The sequence below is a fragment of the Kryptolebias marmoratus genome, linkage group LG4, assembly GCF_001649575.2.
Source record: "Kryptolebias marmoratus isolate JLee-2015 linkage group LG4, ASM164957v2, whole genome shotgun sequence".
NCBI lineage: Eukaryota > Metazoa > Chordata > Actinopteri > Cyprinodontiformes > Rivulidae > Kryptolebias > Kryptolebias marmoratus.
The window spans coordinates 20,355,690-20,372,049 of NC_051433.1; the positions used below are offsets into that span (position 1 = coordinate 20,355,690).

A 16,360-nucleotide genomic window follows, 5' to 3' on the forward strand; every position below is an offset into this window, starting at 1 on the left:
TTCAGAAGCAGCTCCTAACAAGAAACATTAAACGAAGAGCCATTTGGGAGCTATTTGGGAGCCAAATGAGCCATCTTTTTTTGGTGAGCTGAGTAAAGTGAGCCGAAAAAATGCCATACATCCCCTCACTAACAAGTACTACTTGGAATTTGTGTCATGAATAACTACAACCATACCTAGTTTTAGCATAATATCTGTAAAGTTGACTGAATTGTAGCCCTTTTTGTGTTCTGTAAAGTCTCTTGACTTTGGCAGCCATTTTAAATTGAGTTGGCTCAAAAAGGTAATCACTTGTACATGTCTATCCAGTGATTATTCCCTGAAAGTTTAATTCAGTGAGTCATGAGATGTTTTGCTAACAGACAGACAGAGTTGACTCCAAATAGTTAATGGCAAAATTTTAAACAAAGATATTGCACCACCTGTTAGAGCTCAAAATATGCACTGGGAACTAGTCTCAACTGCTACCACACAAAGTTTTAGGTGAATATCTGTAAAATTGACTGAGTTAAAGCCATTTTGTGTTTCTTAAAGTCAGTTATTGTGACAGCCATTCTAATCAGGCTGACTCCAAAAATCAATGAGTTGAAGATATAAAGTCAATAATTACTTTTGGCAAGTTTCTATAAAATTTGTCCATTGGTTTATGAGATATTTGGGTAACAGACAGACACACGCACAAACACACTCAGACAAAAACATGTCTGTTTATAACATTATCGTCCACCTTCGCCAATTAGCGGTGGGCGATAATTATACAACTGTGCCACTCTTGTTTGTTTCTGTATCTGCAGAGGAGAGGCCAGCTTTCTGAACCTGTGGAAAAAGTACAGATTAATGAAGAGTCCTGAAGAGTTGGAGCCTTTACATGCAAAGCGTCATAATGTCCCCTGATTTCTCTGAGGATCTCTGCAACATGTCATCAGAGGTTCGAGATAACACTGGCGCACCGTGTCCCTCTCTGCGTGACAGCATATTTTATTAGACAATTGATGACACAATTCACCATTTAAAAGGACAGTAATACATTCAGATCAGGTCATCTGCACAGTACAAAGATGTGGAAGGAATGACGTATGACATCCAGTCATGTTGGCCAATTGGTTTCACATGTGTGCAGCTTTATATGGAAACAATTCTTCCAGCTGACAAAACACTTGACTTACTGTGTCTGACATATTTATTTACCTTTTAAAATGATAGTTTGGATGTTTTGAAGCATGGTTCTATGGAAAGGTTATGAATGATTAATATATTACCTGTTGTAGATAACTTGTTGAATGACCTCATTTTGGAGAAACAGAGTTTAATTCTGGCCAGACTGATGAGTTAGTTTGAATGTAACCAAGACCAAAATGCATTGCTGCCATCTTAAACCAATTCCAGTTTCAAAAGTTTGAACTGCAGTTCATGCAAACACAATTTTTAAACCCTTAAGCCACTGTCAATGTCTCAATAAGTGGTTATTTACACAGCAATGTATGATTTATAAGCACAAATAGTTACTTGTAGCACTTTCAGAGCAGCCTGAAGCGCTTCCAGCAGGAAAATGATAATATTTATGCCTGAATAACATTGTTACGTGGTCTAAAGGTTTATGAAATAGCACTCAAATGATGCGCTGTGAAATCTTTGAAACTGTTTTCAGGGGGCAGCAATCCACTTTCTAGTCAGACTAGTCATTTGATTCTTAATCTTGTCAAAATTAAACTATATTTCTCCAAAGTGAGCTTGTTCAAAGGGCTATCTATAACAGGTAAGATATTTATTGTTCACACCCTTTCCACAAACTCCCACTTCAAAAGATCTAAACTACCATTTTTAAAGTCTTTGGTCGTATAAGACAAGCTGACAGCTGAACCATAACAAGTTTTGGCCTCAATGTAGAATCAGGGATCACAGAAAAGAGTTAGAACAATTTTTAAAAAATTATGTTTTAATGTCTCTGTTGATTTTATTCACATTTTTATGAGGATTAGAGAAATGCCAGTACACCCGGGCAGACTCTAAGTATCATCACAGTAAATGTTGTGCTTTTCATTATATTTCACTCCATCAGAGCCTGTGGCTGTGTGAAACAAACTACACTGTAGTCCACATGGAGCCAAGCAGGTGTGCTAAAAAAGGAGTCACTGGGGTGAATGGTGTGGCGAAACACTTCAATAATGCATTTTGGCATCATGTAACTTAAACTCCATAGGACACATTCCTTGCATGTCTCAGATCTCCTCTTTCTTTTCGCTATAAGGCGCTGAAATTACTGCATTTGACTGTTTCTTTTGATGCACTATCTGTAAGGCTGCCCTCAGTCATCATGCTCAATGGAAGGGTGGGCACTGGATATATGTCACCTTATTCAGCAGCATAAAGTTACCTCCAAGTGAGTTTTTACAAACATGTTTTATCCTCCAAGTGGATGAAAATTAGACACTGATGCTTCAAATTAAGCCTTTAAGTAAACAACAGCTTCAGCAACACTGAACCTTTGAACATAGGAACACGGACTTCACTTAACATCACTTCTTTTTCAGAACAGGACAACAACATCACATTTTATATATGATGCAAAGCTGTGGTGGAGGAGGACAGGCGGCGGTGGGGTGCCTGTATCTGCAGATATATGCGTCCTGCTGAAATGTCAGCAACTGACCCCCTAGTCACGCCTCCCTGCAACAAACTGCAGCTCTGTAGCTCTGCTGTCCTGTGGCCTCCCTGTGGAGAGGATCGGTGGGGTTGGGGGGAGTCAGTGTAATCCGTTCGGTGTGAAAGGAGACATCCTGTCCAGACTGATGTCAGCCTCGCAGTCTTCCAAGTCACAAACCGAGTCTGTGCCGTTGTCATTGTTGTGAGAAAACTGTGAGATCCTGTCAAACGTCTCCTCGTGCTCCATACATTCAACCACGTTGGGGATCATGTTGACGTAGGCGTTGGCGATCTCCTTGTGTATGATGGTGTCTTGGTTGTAGGAGACCAGCTCGTTGCTGATGTTGACCGTCTCCACAGGCGTGCTGGAGCAGAAGTAGCGGCAGCCCAGGAGGCTGGCGAAGGCCTTCCTGAAGTCTGCGTTGAAGGCGTAGATGATGGGGTTCAGGGAGGAGTTGGCCCAGCCGAACCACACGAACACGTCGAACGTGGTCTCGCTGACGCACGGCAGGCCCGCGTCCCGGCCCGCGGCGGGCCTGTCACAGAACGGCACCATGCAGTTCAGCACGAAGAAAGGCAACCAACAGCACACGAACACTCCCATGATCACCGACAGGGTTTTGAACACTTTGGTTTCCCGTTTGATCGACGTCTTCAAGGTGTTGTGGTGTTGGCACTCGATTCTGTTCGTCCTGCAACTTTGCGCGTGCTCCGCCGCGCGCTCCAGCGACGCGATTCTCCTGATTTGGATTTGGGCAATCCGGTATATCCTGGTGTAGGTTACAATCATGATTGCCACGGGGATGTAGAAACTTATCAGTGAGGACGAGATGGCGTACTCCCTGCTCAGGCTGGAGTCGCAGTTCTCCTCCATCTGGTGACCTGTGGAGGAAGAGTTGTGCGCCACGATGTCCTCAGCCGTGGCTTTGTGCCAGTTCAGCTGTACCGGGATGAAGGAGATGAGCACGGACAACGTCCAAGTGATGCTGATCATAACAAAGGCCACCCGCTGGGTCATTTTCCTCTCATAGCGGAAGGGGCTCGAGATGGCCCAGTATCTGTCCACGCTGATGATGCACAGGTTGAGGATGGAGGCGGTGGAGCACATGATGTCAAAAGCGACCCAGACGTTGCAAAAAGTGCCAAACGGCCAGTACCCCGCCACCTCGGCCACGGCTTTCCACGGCATCACCAGCACGGCCACGAATAAATCCGACAGAGCCAGGGAGACGATGAAAATGTTGGTGACTTTGGTCCGCAGGTGGCGAAAGCGCAGCACCGCGGCGCACACCAGGATGTTCCCCAGCAGGGTCCACAGGATGAGCAGGGACAGGAGGCAGCCCGTCACCGTGCGCACCACCATGTCCTTCCTCCCGTCGCTCGTCGCCTCCGTCTCGGTGCTGTTCCACATCATGATCTCTCCGAGGGGTGCCGGCACAGAATCGATCCCCTGTACCGAGGAGAGATACTTGGCTGGGTTCTCCATGCTCCCTCTTCAAGTAAAACTGCAATCCATTACTGCGCGCGCGGGGACGGGCTCAGCTATCAGCCGGTCAACGAATCGTCCCCACTGACCCGCCGGGCTGCCACCTTGATGAGCGGAGCGAAGCAGAGGAAAAGAGACAACGGAGCGCGTTAAAAGGAGACGGGGCGCGCGGGAGGACTGAAACGGAGCACGCAGTGGTGGGAGCATATTGGACGAACCCTGCCGGTCCGGTCGTGTGGCCCGGCTGCCTCTGTGGCTCTGTCAGTCCGAGATGTTCTGAGCGCGATGAGAAGGGAGTCCCTACAGCCTGACACAACCTAACCAGGGCTCGGCGCATGCACCATGACGCCTTCTCTGCGCGTGGTGTCAATGCGCAGCAGCGCACAGGGGAAACCACTCATCTGAGGGGTTTGTTGAGATGCGTCAAAGTAATTACGAGCTCCGACTCAGCTGAGAACTTTTGCTTAATTGTGAATCTTCCTGTAGTGGTGCTCATTTTATAACTGATGAGGCTCGACAGAGAGGGGGTTTTACCGGGTTGTGAACTGACTTGTGCGTGCTTTTAAAATGTTTTATTTAGATATAGTTTGTATACACAACAAGTGAGTCCTCATAATGTAATCAAGCATAAATAATATACTTGGTGATACTGGGAAGTAAAGAGCTGTCCACGGTGCTGAAACGGTGCAGAGTACTGCACTTACCTACCTACCTATCTATCCATCCATCCATCCATCCATCTATCTATCTATCTATCTATCTATCTATCTATCTATCTATCTATCTATCTATCTATCTATCTATCTATCTATCTATCTATCTATCTATCTATCTATCTATCTATCTATCTATCTATCTATCTATCTATCTATCTATCTATCTAAATTATTGCACCTCTTTCTTGTCACATCATTACTAAATGTTTATTTGAAACACAGAGTTTATAAATCAACAAATGTCCCTCATTCTGGTTTATTAGTCTTTAGCAGAAACTGTTGTACAGCTTGTAAATTTTACATGTTGTTTTAGTACAGATTTTATTGGGTTTGGCTACATAGCTGACTTGGTTTGTATGAGGTTTCTTTCAGGTTAGATGGTGGGTTGGACCCAGAATGCAGACTAACACGAAGAGCTCAAAAGAATAAACTGATTCATTAAATAAAACAAAACCAAAACTCTGATGAGGCAGCAAAATGTACAAGTAGTAAACTCAAGTAGTTCATTGTTGCATAGCTGCAACAATGAACCAGCGAAGATGAGAAGCAAATGAACAGAATATATGGGCTGGGGCCGATGCAGAAGTATACACAGGTGACTGATTGTTGAACAGGAACAGGTGTAGATGGGTGTGGCAGGCTGGAATGGAAAAGTACTGACTGGGGGAGAAGGTGGCAGATAACACAGGGAGCAAAACCAAACATCACAAATAAAAACCCAGGGCACAAAACTAAACATAAAAATGAAAACAGATCAGAAACACATAGAACCATTGAAACAAACAGAACTACAGATTTCATAAACAGAACACAATCATAAAACCTAACACAAAAGATTACCAAAAAATAACTCAAAAAGAACAGATTGGAGGTCACAAATCAGGTCAAATGAAAAATGAATGAATGTTTCTTTTGAACATATGGATTCAGGGAGAACAAATAACAATAACAAAGTACTAATGAATATTAGCTCAAATGTCATCTTTACATGTTCAAAAGCAGCTGAAAGAAGCATACATTTAATTAAAATCCTACCCCTTCTTCACTATTTAGTCATCAAAATTTTGACATGACCTCCTTTTTTGTCTTTTATCTTAGCACACTGTTTGCAGGAGCTTCATTGTTACATATATTTATATAAACACACCCTTACACAATAAAGGACATACCAAATTACATATATACATACAAATCTATTTACAACACATTTACGTTCACATATACTTACAACAAAAATGCAGCTGGGTTGGAGTTGCTTGTGTTAAAAAAAAGAACTGAAAGAAACAATAACAGCTGATAAATTGTTGGAAAATAGAAAGATTTTTTGACTTTTCTATCCACCTGCACCTTCTGCCTATTTTTCAAGCTATAAGAATCTCATGTTCACAACATTTATCCATTAATATATGATTACTGAAGCCTAATCCGAGGAAAGATGCTGTCATTTTATGTTTCATCCAAGGATAAGTGTTTGTCTAGACTTGTCTGATACTTTGATGCTTTATGGTGTCAGACTTACATTTACAATAAGTACATTCCATTCTTTCTTGAAACTGGGCTGGTATTTAGCCAACAATGTATTTTCCTAAACTCTAACTAGGTATTGTGGGTTGAAACTATACACCATTTCCACATAAGATGCATTTCATGGAGTTAAAAACATGCTATATAGGGATTTAGCTGCATGATGTGAAATCAGTCAAACATATAACTTTGTAACACTCACTGACAGCAAGTTTGCAGTAAAAGTAGCGTTTACAGAGCTGTCCATGGTGCTGAAACTCAGTTTTCTGAATGCTGCGGCTTTCTTTCCATCCATCCATCCATCCATCCATCCATCCATCCATCTATCTATCTATCTATCTATCTATCTATCTATCTATCTATCTATCTATCTATCTATCTATCTATCTATCTATCTATCTATCTATCTATCTATCTATCTATCTATCTATCTATCTATCTATCTATCTATCTATCTATCTATCTGTCTATCTATCTATCTATCTATCTATCTGTCTATCTATGATGAATAATAGACTAAATTTATTTAAGCTATCCAAACTAAACTCTAAACTGATATACTTTTAACACAGTATTTAATATTTAAAAGTATTTCTTCTTTATTTTTTAGACTTAGTGTTTTTTGTTTGCATTTAAAGCAGAGCCTGGAAGAAAATATTCCTTGGATCCTTGATGAACACAGGTGGTTGTTTGCCCTCTAATGATCCCAAGCTAGAGGTCAGAGCTCATCCATCCTCTGTGCAGACTTTTCTGAACTGGTGAGTCACATTCACACTCTGATCGGGGGGCATGGGAAGCCAGGAGCTCCGCAGCAGCAACATCAACATCAGCAGCAGCAGGAGTGTGGTTTCCGCCTTTAAAACGTCACGGTTATTTTTAGATGTGTCTGCGTGCCTGTCAAATCGTTCAGACACTATGTTGAAATAATCCCCTGACGCCCGGCCCCAAAATCTCTGGAGTAGCCTGACCCATAATCTGCAGGATCACATCAGAGTCAGGAGGCAGCCTGTGAACGACACTGGGTTTAGGCTGATGCTTTTCCTACAAACATTATCTAAGATATCGCCAGAGACAGTTGAATGCATTTAAAAGTGTGGAGTGTGTTTTAGTTGGGAGTTACAAAATGTATTTGCTGTACTGATGCAAATATATCATCTCAATTAAAAACAGATCTCTGTGGTTTAACCTTTTCTCATTTCGTTGCTGGCTTTATATGGGTGTATTTTGTTTATTATTTTAACAAAAACACTTTTTCTTCTTAGAGGCTTTTCGTGTGTGTGTGGAAAGCAGATATGTAACAAGCAGCCATGGCTGAATGATTCAGACGCAGGCGCTTTTGTTTTAAAGGAAGTATTAGGTGTCTGTTTATTTGGCTCCATCTAGTGGTTGAAATGCGTACTGCTAGTGTCAACAAAATTTCTCAAGGGGTATAACAAACAACAAAAAATGTGACGTCTTAAATTGGAAAAAGAAAACTATATTTTTTAATTTTCATTAAAATTGAATATTTGTAGACATTTTAGGCACAATTTAAATGAATACATGTACAATTTATTACAGTATCTGAGAGATTTTGATGAAAAACAATAGTAACATTACAATTTGCAAAAATTTCTTCTTGTTGTTGATGATGTTGTTGTTGTTGTTGTTGTTTGTTTCTCACAACTTGGCACATAGAGAGAACTCAGAGGGAGGATAGCACCAGGCTGAGAACTTGCCGGACACCTGAATAAAATTTCATACAAAATTTAAAAAGTACAGTGCAAAGTTTTGTCACAGACTGTAATGAGTTTCACTGCTGGCCTTTCAGGGGTTAAAACAGCAGGCTTTGCTCAGAAATTAGGACTGCGATTTGTGTCTTTTTGATTGTTCTTTGTTTTTGTTGCATATGTTTATCAGTTTGCCTGTTTGAATACATGATCACATTAGGATACAAAATAAATGTTTTATGATTCAAAAAGGTAAATTATTCTTTTTTTTTAGAAATAATTTAACTTTCCATCAGCTCGACAGAAAAGAGAATCAGCATGTTTAATGACACTGATGATCTTTGACTGTCTGAGTGAAGAAGGTGCAACTTCTGAGAACAAATGTTCAACAAAAAAAATAATAAGGAGAAATCTGTAAGATTGAAACTAGCCTTTCAACTCAAAAGTGAATACTGCAATGCTACTCTAGTTCAACTAAATTAAGGGAGAACTTTATCCATATACAGTATATACAAAGGTTTTTCAGATTTTTTGATCAAGTTTATAAACTGCATTTAGTCGCTAATAAGAAACAGTATAAAATGTGCATTTTTGATCAAGCATATAGGCCTATATCGTACATGATCAACCCGTTTATAATAACCTCTCGAAATATGAGAACAAAACCCTAATAATAGCAAAAACAAGAATTCTTCATCACCATATCTAATAAGCTTTTTGGTATACAGCGTACTTCTTTGAGGAAGTCTTCCTCTGTTATCCCCACACAGGTGAGGAACTACATCGTGTTTGTCTCCATGGCTCTACTCTCCAGTCTGCAGCGGCGTGACCCCGACTGCCTCCTGAACAGCTGGCCTGCGCTGTGACACCACCTCAGGACCCGGCACTGACATGGGCTCCCGTGTGTCCCGTCAGTGTCATTTGTTCGCTTTTCCGGTCAGACTCGGCGGAACACCTCGAAGAGGGAAGCTACTGAGTGCATGCGGTAGAAAAGGTTCAGGGGGATGGCGAAATTGAGAACTGTGGTCCATGTGGTGAAGCCGAATGTATCCTGTTCCAGCCCGTTGTCGTACTGTGGTCTGCAGCCAAAGGCAGGAAGGATCCACAACTGAATGGAAAACAGAAAATAATTATTGAAAATTATTTCTGTACAATTTTTACCTTATAAAGTTGCTTTGACAGACAGTAGCATCAGTAAAAACATGCATCTGTCCGTTTAACAATTTTTCATTATGAGTATACCTTTTCTTTTTTATGCACAACAACTTCTAAGGAAAACACAGCAGTATTTAGTAGCTAAATAATATATTTCATTTTGGGCGGGTGGTGTTTTGCATGATTTCAGAGGCTCATGGTTGCAAACAATCCTAGAAGGTTCTGAAAACAAGGCTGATTGAAGTAAACAATATCATGAAACTTGTGTTTTTTATTATTTTTTATTCATTTTAAATATAGGTTGTTATTAATGTAGAAATTTTAATAAAGGAACATTTTTCAGGTATATATATTTAGTTCATATCTAAATTTGAGTGTGTATTAAACTGGTTTGCGTGTTAGATTTCTGTACGTGAGCTCACCGAAATGTTGAACATCAGCAATAAAATGGCAATGTTCTTCAGAAACAGCCTCTTTAAATTGAAGGGCTCCACGACCTGAGCGTGCACAGGCAGCGGCACGTTCGACTGCTTCCGCTGGCATCCGTACGCCTGCCCGTTCTCCTCCTGCTCGTTCTCCATGGAGTTGCAGGCACCGCCGGGGGTCTCGAAAGCCTGGTTGATAATCCCACTGAACTGCGGTGGCAGAGACGAGGTCACTGAGAACACCTCCGGAGCAGCTGGGATCTCTGGGTCTCCCGTCTCGGCGCTCTCTTGCTGGCGATAAAGTGACTCAATGATGAAGAGGTTCTGGAGGTACTTCTCCAATATGACCAGCATGGAGTAGATCAGATTGGTCCAGCGATAGGGAGGGTTGCTGCTGGTGCTCAACACAGACACGATGCTGCACCACGACATGAACCAGGAGCCCACGGAGGACCCAAACAGCAGCTCTGTGTCTAGCTGCCTCGAAGGGTTCTTGGCGGTGTCAAACGGCATGTGGTTTGCTCGATAAATGAGCAGACCCGATGCACCAGCAACACACATGACCACCAGCATGACAATGCCATAAATGTAGAACATAGAAATGGCCGAGTAGCGTACTTCGAGGGAACCCTCAACACGCGTGATGTAGACCACCAGTATTCCAATAGTGCTGGCCAGAGACAGAAGACCCAGAATGGGGCCTAAGGTCAAACCCTGAGTTTTGGTCACCAGACTCTTCCTGTTTGAGGACAGATCAATGGTGCGTCCGATGTTCTTCCACATGACAAAAAGCAAGGCGGAGACAAAGATGTGGTACTCGATGTTGAACGGGAAGAGATAAGTGAGGCTTTCGGAGAACATGTCGCATGTGCTTGTGGTGCAGTTACACTGTGGCTCTGAGTCGTCTGCAAGACAAAAACAAATATATAGATGTACAAACGCATGAATGTGACTATATGAAAACAAAACAAGATATTATATTTTCTTAAACACAACAATCAAACCCATCTTTTATTACATCACACTGACACAAATCAAAACTAAGCAAAAGTCTTATAAAAGCATTGAAATGCCTAAAAGATAAGAACTATCAAATACGTATTTAAGTAAAAAACAAACTCATTATCAAACAAGTCACAACTAAATGTACAGTTCAGAGACTAATGTACTACCTTTTATGAAGGGGCAGTGTTGAAGATAAAACTGGAGTTATTCTGAATAAAATATTTGATTGTCTAATATGAACTGTTATTTAAGTACTGAAATTAAGTTATGTAAAAACTGGATTTTTACTGAAACTGTAAGCTGTTTTTAATGTTAATAAAAATTGTTTTGAAGAACAAGCCTTAAAGTCGGGTCAGATTTGGTCAGCGCTGACGTCATCTTGCTGTAATACAATCTTATTTACAGCCACAGACTGCAGCCTCTGGAAGCTGCTTATGTGGAACCTCAGTGTTTTTACATTTTACTGTTGACATGCACTATCTACTTATCCTTGTCAAAGTCTCCACAAAGAGCTAAATCCAGCTCTTTTAAAGAGTATTGATACCACTCAGAAGTGATCTTGTGATCAATGTCTTTTATTTAGTTTTCATATCTTCAAATGTTTAAGATTATCAAAAATATAATATTGGGGGGAAAAGGGTTCTGTAGAAAACATGACAAATCAATTGGGAATTAGGCATCATATTCTCCCATATATTGCACTTATATTATTTTTTAATGTTCATATATTAGTTTTTATTATTCAGTGCATCTTCAGAACAAAGATTCTTGTTCTTTGTTATCTAAGGCCTAAACAAACATTTTAAATGAAAAAATTCTGCCAAAAATAAACAGATATTTCATATATATATATATATATATATATATATATATATATATATAAATATTTAAAGTTGAATGACAACAAGTAAAATTTTCTATAATAGAAAGATGGCAAAACAAGCAAATGTTGCATGTAAACTGAGAAACTATAATATTCTTACTGTCATTGATAATACTCTTATGAGAAAATAAAAAGTAGTCAAACATGAATTAATGTATTTCTTTATTTAGAATTTGTTGCTAAAACTTACAATTTTGTTTTTGTTTTTTAATATAGGAATATTTATCTTTTCTCTTTTTAGAATTTGCATATTTTACAACATTACAACTGGGCTCAAACCATGAGTCTAAGGTCATTATGAGGCATAGATTATTATTATTATTATTATTATTATTATTATTATTATTTTAATCACTTTTTTCTGTATTTCTAAAGGTTAAAGCATAACTTGACGCCCCTCAAACCTCCAGTACAAGTACCTCTTTTGTGGTTCTTCGTGAGTTATATTTAACAAGCGTGAAACCTCAGCCATCATCTGAACGCTCCTGCAGATGAATGTATGTTTTATACTTACTCACTCCTCGTAAAGACCACTACAGCCCACTCTGGTTATTGGTTGCCCTCAGGGGCCACATCCTAACAAAACCCTACCGTGTGCCCCCGTCCCTCCACCTACTCCCCCCTTCTGCCCTTCAACCCAGAAAAGGCCACCACCGTGGTGCTGCACCTTTTAATTAAAAGGGGAACAGCAGTCAGGGTGCAGCCACCCTAACAGCCAGCCGGATATGAGGAGGAGCAACTGAACCTCCCAACCCTGGGCTTAGATGTATCAGTTACTGTAATTGCAGCACCCTAGGGACTGAGCAGCCTTCGGACAAAGCTGTCTGGGGTCAAGCGAGGGATTGCCAAAGGAGGGCAGTGGTGGCTGAAGTGTGGAGAAAAGGCCACGGGGGTGGGGGGCACCAGCAAATCCGTGTTTCCTGTGAAACCCTATAGAGAGAGTCACAAACAAGACCTACGGAGAGCTAAGCTTCCCTCCTCATCCCTTCTCAAACCTTCCTCTCTTTCGCTTTTCTTTCATCCCTTGAAGTGAGCTCTCAAGTGAACTATTGTCCTTCTTTTCAAGGTACAAGCCAGCAGTCGACCTCTTGGCCCTTACCTATGGTGATATTTTGGAATCCCAGCACAGAGAGCCTCCTGACATGATTGTTCATGAAATGCTCGGTCTCTGACATCACGCCGTTGCACCACAACAGGAGGTTGGTGAAGACCGCATGAATTACACCAAATCTGAGGAGACAAACAGCATGTGGAAAAGTCAGGGATCACGCGGTTGCAAAGCTAAAAATGTGTGACACAACAATGTTGTGAAGTTATAATTATTTACCTCTCAAAAGTTTCATAGCTCTTGATGACATCCTTGATGTGAAACCAAAGAAAATGCACCTAAAGAATACCGCCCCCCAAAAAAGACAACATCTTGAATAACTCATAAAGCAATGTCTTGAACAAGTTTAGAGGTTTAACAAGTGGCGGAAATGTTGTGTACTTGATTAACTCCCTTTTACCACGAGGATTTGCCTTGGTCTATGAAGTTACACTCAAATAACATGGAAAAGGATAGGATTATATTGTTGCTGCAACAAAGAGCACATTATCCAAAGTTTCTCAGCGGTGCACAGATAATAAAGAGCCAGATTGTAACGCTGATGGGAGATTATCACTTTGTTGAAATGAAGCCAGGTCTGGAAACTTACTTGAGCTATGGTGTGAGTTGCATGGATGGCAGGGTAGACAGCCAGCACAGCCGACACACAGGACCGGTACCCGACAAAATACCCAATTCTTAGGGCATCCATGATCAGAGACAGGATTGCAAGGAGAGTCAAACCACCTACAGAGGGGGAAAAAAAGAGTCCAATTCTGCCAAGTTAGAGTTGATGGCACAAGTAAAACATCTGCATTCACTGCTTTTGTAAATAAAAGGCCTAGCATTCTTTAGAGAAATGCATATCACTCACCTTCTTTCGTGCCAAGGTTTCAGATTAGGATCATTTTATACTTATAATGAGAGTCGGAGCTGTTTGGTCAAACCTTGAAATTAACATTATGAACAATTTCATGCAATATCATGAGATGTCATGCTCAGACTATATGTTGTAAATGATTCTCAGCTACTACCACATCACATTTTAGCTCAATATCTGTAAAATTAACAAGGATAGAGTCATTTTATTCATTTTTTATACCAAAAGGTAATCAGTTGTAGATCCACTTCTAATGGTTACATTCTGAAAGTTTCATTAAAATGTCTCAAGTGGTTCTTGAGATATTTTGCTAACAGACAAACGGGATTGACTCAAACAGTTAATTCTAAAGTTTTGAGCAGAAATGTCACACAATGAATAGCACTTGGAGTATGTGTTGTCAATGACTCTCGGCTACAACCATATCAACAATTAGCTCAATAGCTGTAAAGCTGACTGAATTATAACCTTTTTTTTTGTGTTTCCGAAGGTCAGCTGGCTGTGGTGGCCATTTTGAATTAGGTTGTCTCCCAAACTCTATCAGTTGCAGTGGTGCATTTAATTATTATTTCCTAAAAAAATATTATTTAAATATTTTTGGTGGTTCAAGAGATATATTGATAACAGACACACACAGTTGACTCCAAATAGTTAATGGCACAACTTTAAACTAAGATCGTGGGCGATCTTTCAGCGCTCAAAATCTGTGTCGGGGATCAGTCTAAGCTACGACCTGGAAATTTTAGCTCCACATCTGTAAAATTGACTGAGTTGTTGCCATTCTTGTATTTCTTAAGGTCAGTCGGCTGTGGCAACCATGAATCGGAAGATTAACTCCAAAAGTGAATAAGTTGTTGAAACGGGTTTTAATAAAAAAAATCGTTAATTGGTTCATGAGATATTTGGATGACACGCGCACAAACACACTTGTAGATGTCCAGTAATGACTTTATGTAAGGTTCACTGAAATTCTTCCAGTGCTGGATGAGATATTTTGCTAACACGCACACACACAGGCAAGAACTTTTTTGTCCAGCTTTGACTTTTGGCGATAATTCAGTATGAAAGCTCTAGATAAACGCAGTCATTTGTACTCATTTTACGCATCCAATCCCATCACGAGTTCAGTTTACCTCTGATCCAGCATGTGGTGGCGTTCACGTCCCTCTCCGTGCGTGTGTTCCTGCGCCTGTTGCGCACCAGGATGTACCACATCATCCAGAAGAGCTGCAGGATCATGAGGCCTGTGGCGAAGGCCAGCAGGTGCTCTTCCTCCACAGAGCGCTCGTGGTGCGTGGTGGCCAGCATCAGCGCCACCCCGATCAGCAGCAGGTTGGTCCCGTACTGTCCGCTGACGAGCTCCGCGTTCTTCTTCGGGTAGTCCGCGGACAGGCGGACTTTTAGCTTGGCGAAAATCTTCTTCTCCCGTATGGAGCTGGCCGACGACGAGGAGCGGCGGCAGTACTTGTTCGGACACATAATGTTCAGGCCGCCGCGTTCCACCATGGCGAGCGTCTTTTGCGCAGGGGCTGCTACGGGGAAAGGAGTCAACGCCGTGCCCTATAAGTGCAGCGGAGAGGGAGGCCAGGTGCGTTCCAGGTTCCTACAAGGTGCTGATTCAGACGGATACAAAGTGTGCCAAACATGAATTCGATCTCCGAAGTCCGGCTCAGTGGTTACGCACAGTTCCAATGTCCTGCCTCACTGAGGATGGGCTTGATGCGTGCCAGTGTCACCTTGTAGGCCTGAACCTGAAACAGGGAGATCTGCTCCTCTAAATAAGCTCGCTGAGACGCATTAAATGAGAGATTGCGTTTCAGTCCTCTGTGATCCCTAACGTCCGCCCTCCCGTAACGCACAAGTGTTTCCAAGAAATCAGTTCAACGTACTGTGCCAACCATTCATTGTCTTTAAAAAAAAGGAAGACCCCAAAGCGCAGAGTCAAACCACAAAGAAAAAGAGGGGAGGGAGAAAAAAAATGTTTAAGGCTGCCAGACTGTTTCCAAATCTTCCAGCTGGAATCCTTTCAGGTCATCTGAGCGTACGGATGTGGTTGTAAAAAAAAAAAGAAATAAATTCACAAATCCAGAATGGTTTCTACAGGCGACAGGTGTTACAGGAGGTGTACTCCTTAAAGTACATTCAAATCATAAAACAAAAACGACAGAGGACTTGTCTGATTCACAATGGCTTTTTTTTTTTGGAAAGGGGATGTTATGAAAGAGATTTTATAGTCCGTCAGAACTCTTATAGTTCTGGCATCAATGGGCGGATGCGCGCGATTTAAATAACAAAAAGAGGACTGCCCACATAAACAGAGAGGTGTGTGATGTGAATCAAAGTGGATGGGGCCCATATTGGCCCGTCTAAACAACAACAACAACAAAAACATTTTGTAATCAGCAGGTGTTACCTTCTTAATAAAACATGAAGATCAAAATATTTAAAGGCGCATAGAGCATGGGGACGCAACTGACATAAAACTTAAATAATATTGAACAGAAAGGACTTTGAAATACTTAATTTTACCAGAAAATTAGTTGTTTAATGCATTTTTAAGAATAATCAAAAGATCTGGCTCCCTAGAAGGCTGGTATGATGACATAAAGAGGTGCATCATGATTTTTACGCACGGGAGACAAAAAGACGCGTCTGTTTGGGGGGGATCAAAATATGAACAGCTTCTGACTTTGCCATTATCAAATCCGCTTAAAGCTGAAGTCAGATAGGTCAAATCTGATCAACAGCAACAACAAGAACAAAAATCTAAAACATAGACAGAAGTATTTTAATCACTTGTAGTTAATCCATGGAGTCTCTGACGCGGTTTGAAGCCGGCTGTCGGTT

The 16,360-nt window shown here is 41.1% G+C and overlaps 2 protein-coding genes across 2 annotated transcripts; both read right to left on the bottom strand.

The window, feature by feature from the left end:
* Positions 1-861: 861 nt before the first annotated feature.
* Positions 862-4,530, bottom strand: drd5a (dopamine receptor D5a). Its single transcript, XM_017429950.3, has one exon. The coding sequence runs from the start codon at positions 4,127-4,129 to the stop codon at positions 2,744-2,746; it is 1,386 nt and encodes a 461-aa protein (XP_017285439.1). The 5' UTR covers positions 4,130-4,530; the 3' UTR covers positions 862-2,743.
* Positions 4,531-7,846: 3,316 nt separating this feature from the next.
* Positions 7,847-15,705, bottom strand: otop1 (otopetrin 1). Its single transcript, XM_017429956.3, has 6 exons — positions 14,647-15,705; positions 13,244-13,380; positions 12,874-12,932; positions 12,646-12,776; positions 9,656-10,563; positions 7,847-9,186 (listed from the first exon to the last, which is right to left on the bottom strand). The coding sequence occupies exons 1-6, from the start codon at positions 15,017-15,019 to the stop codon at positions 9,016-9,018; spliced, it is 1,779 nt and encodes a 592-aa protein (XP_017285445.1). The 5' UTR covers positions 15,020-15,705; the 3' UTR covers positions 7,847-9,015.
* Between the last annotated feature and the right edge of the window lie 655 nt (positions 15,706-16,360).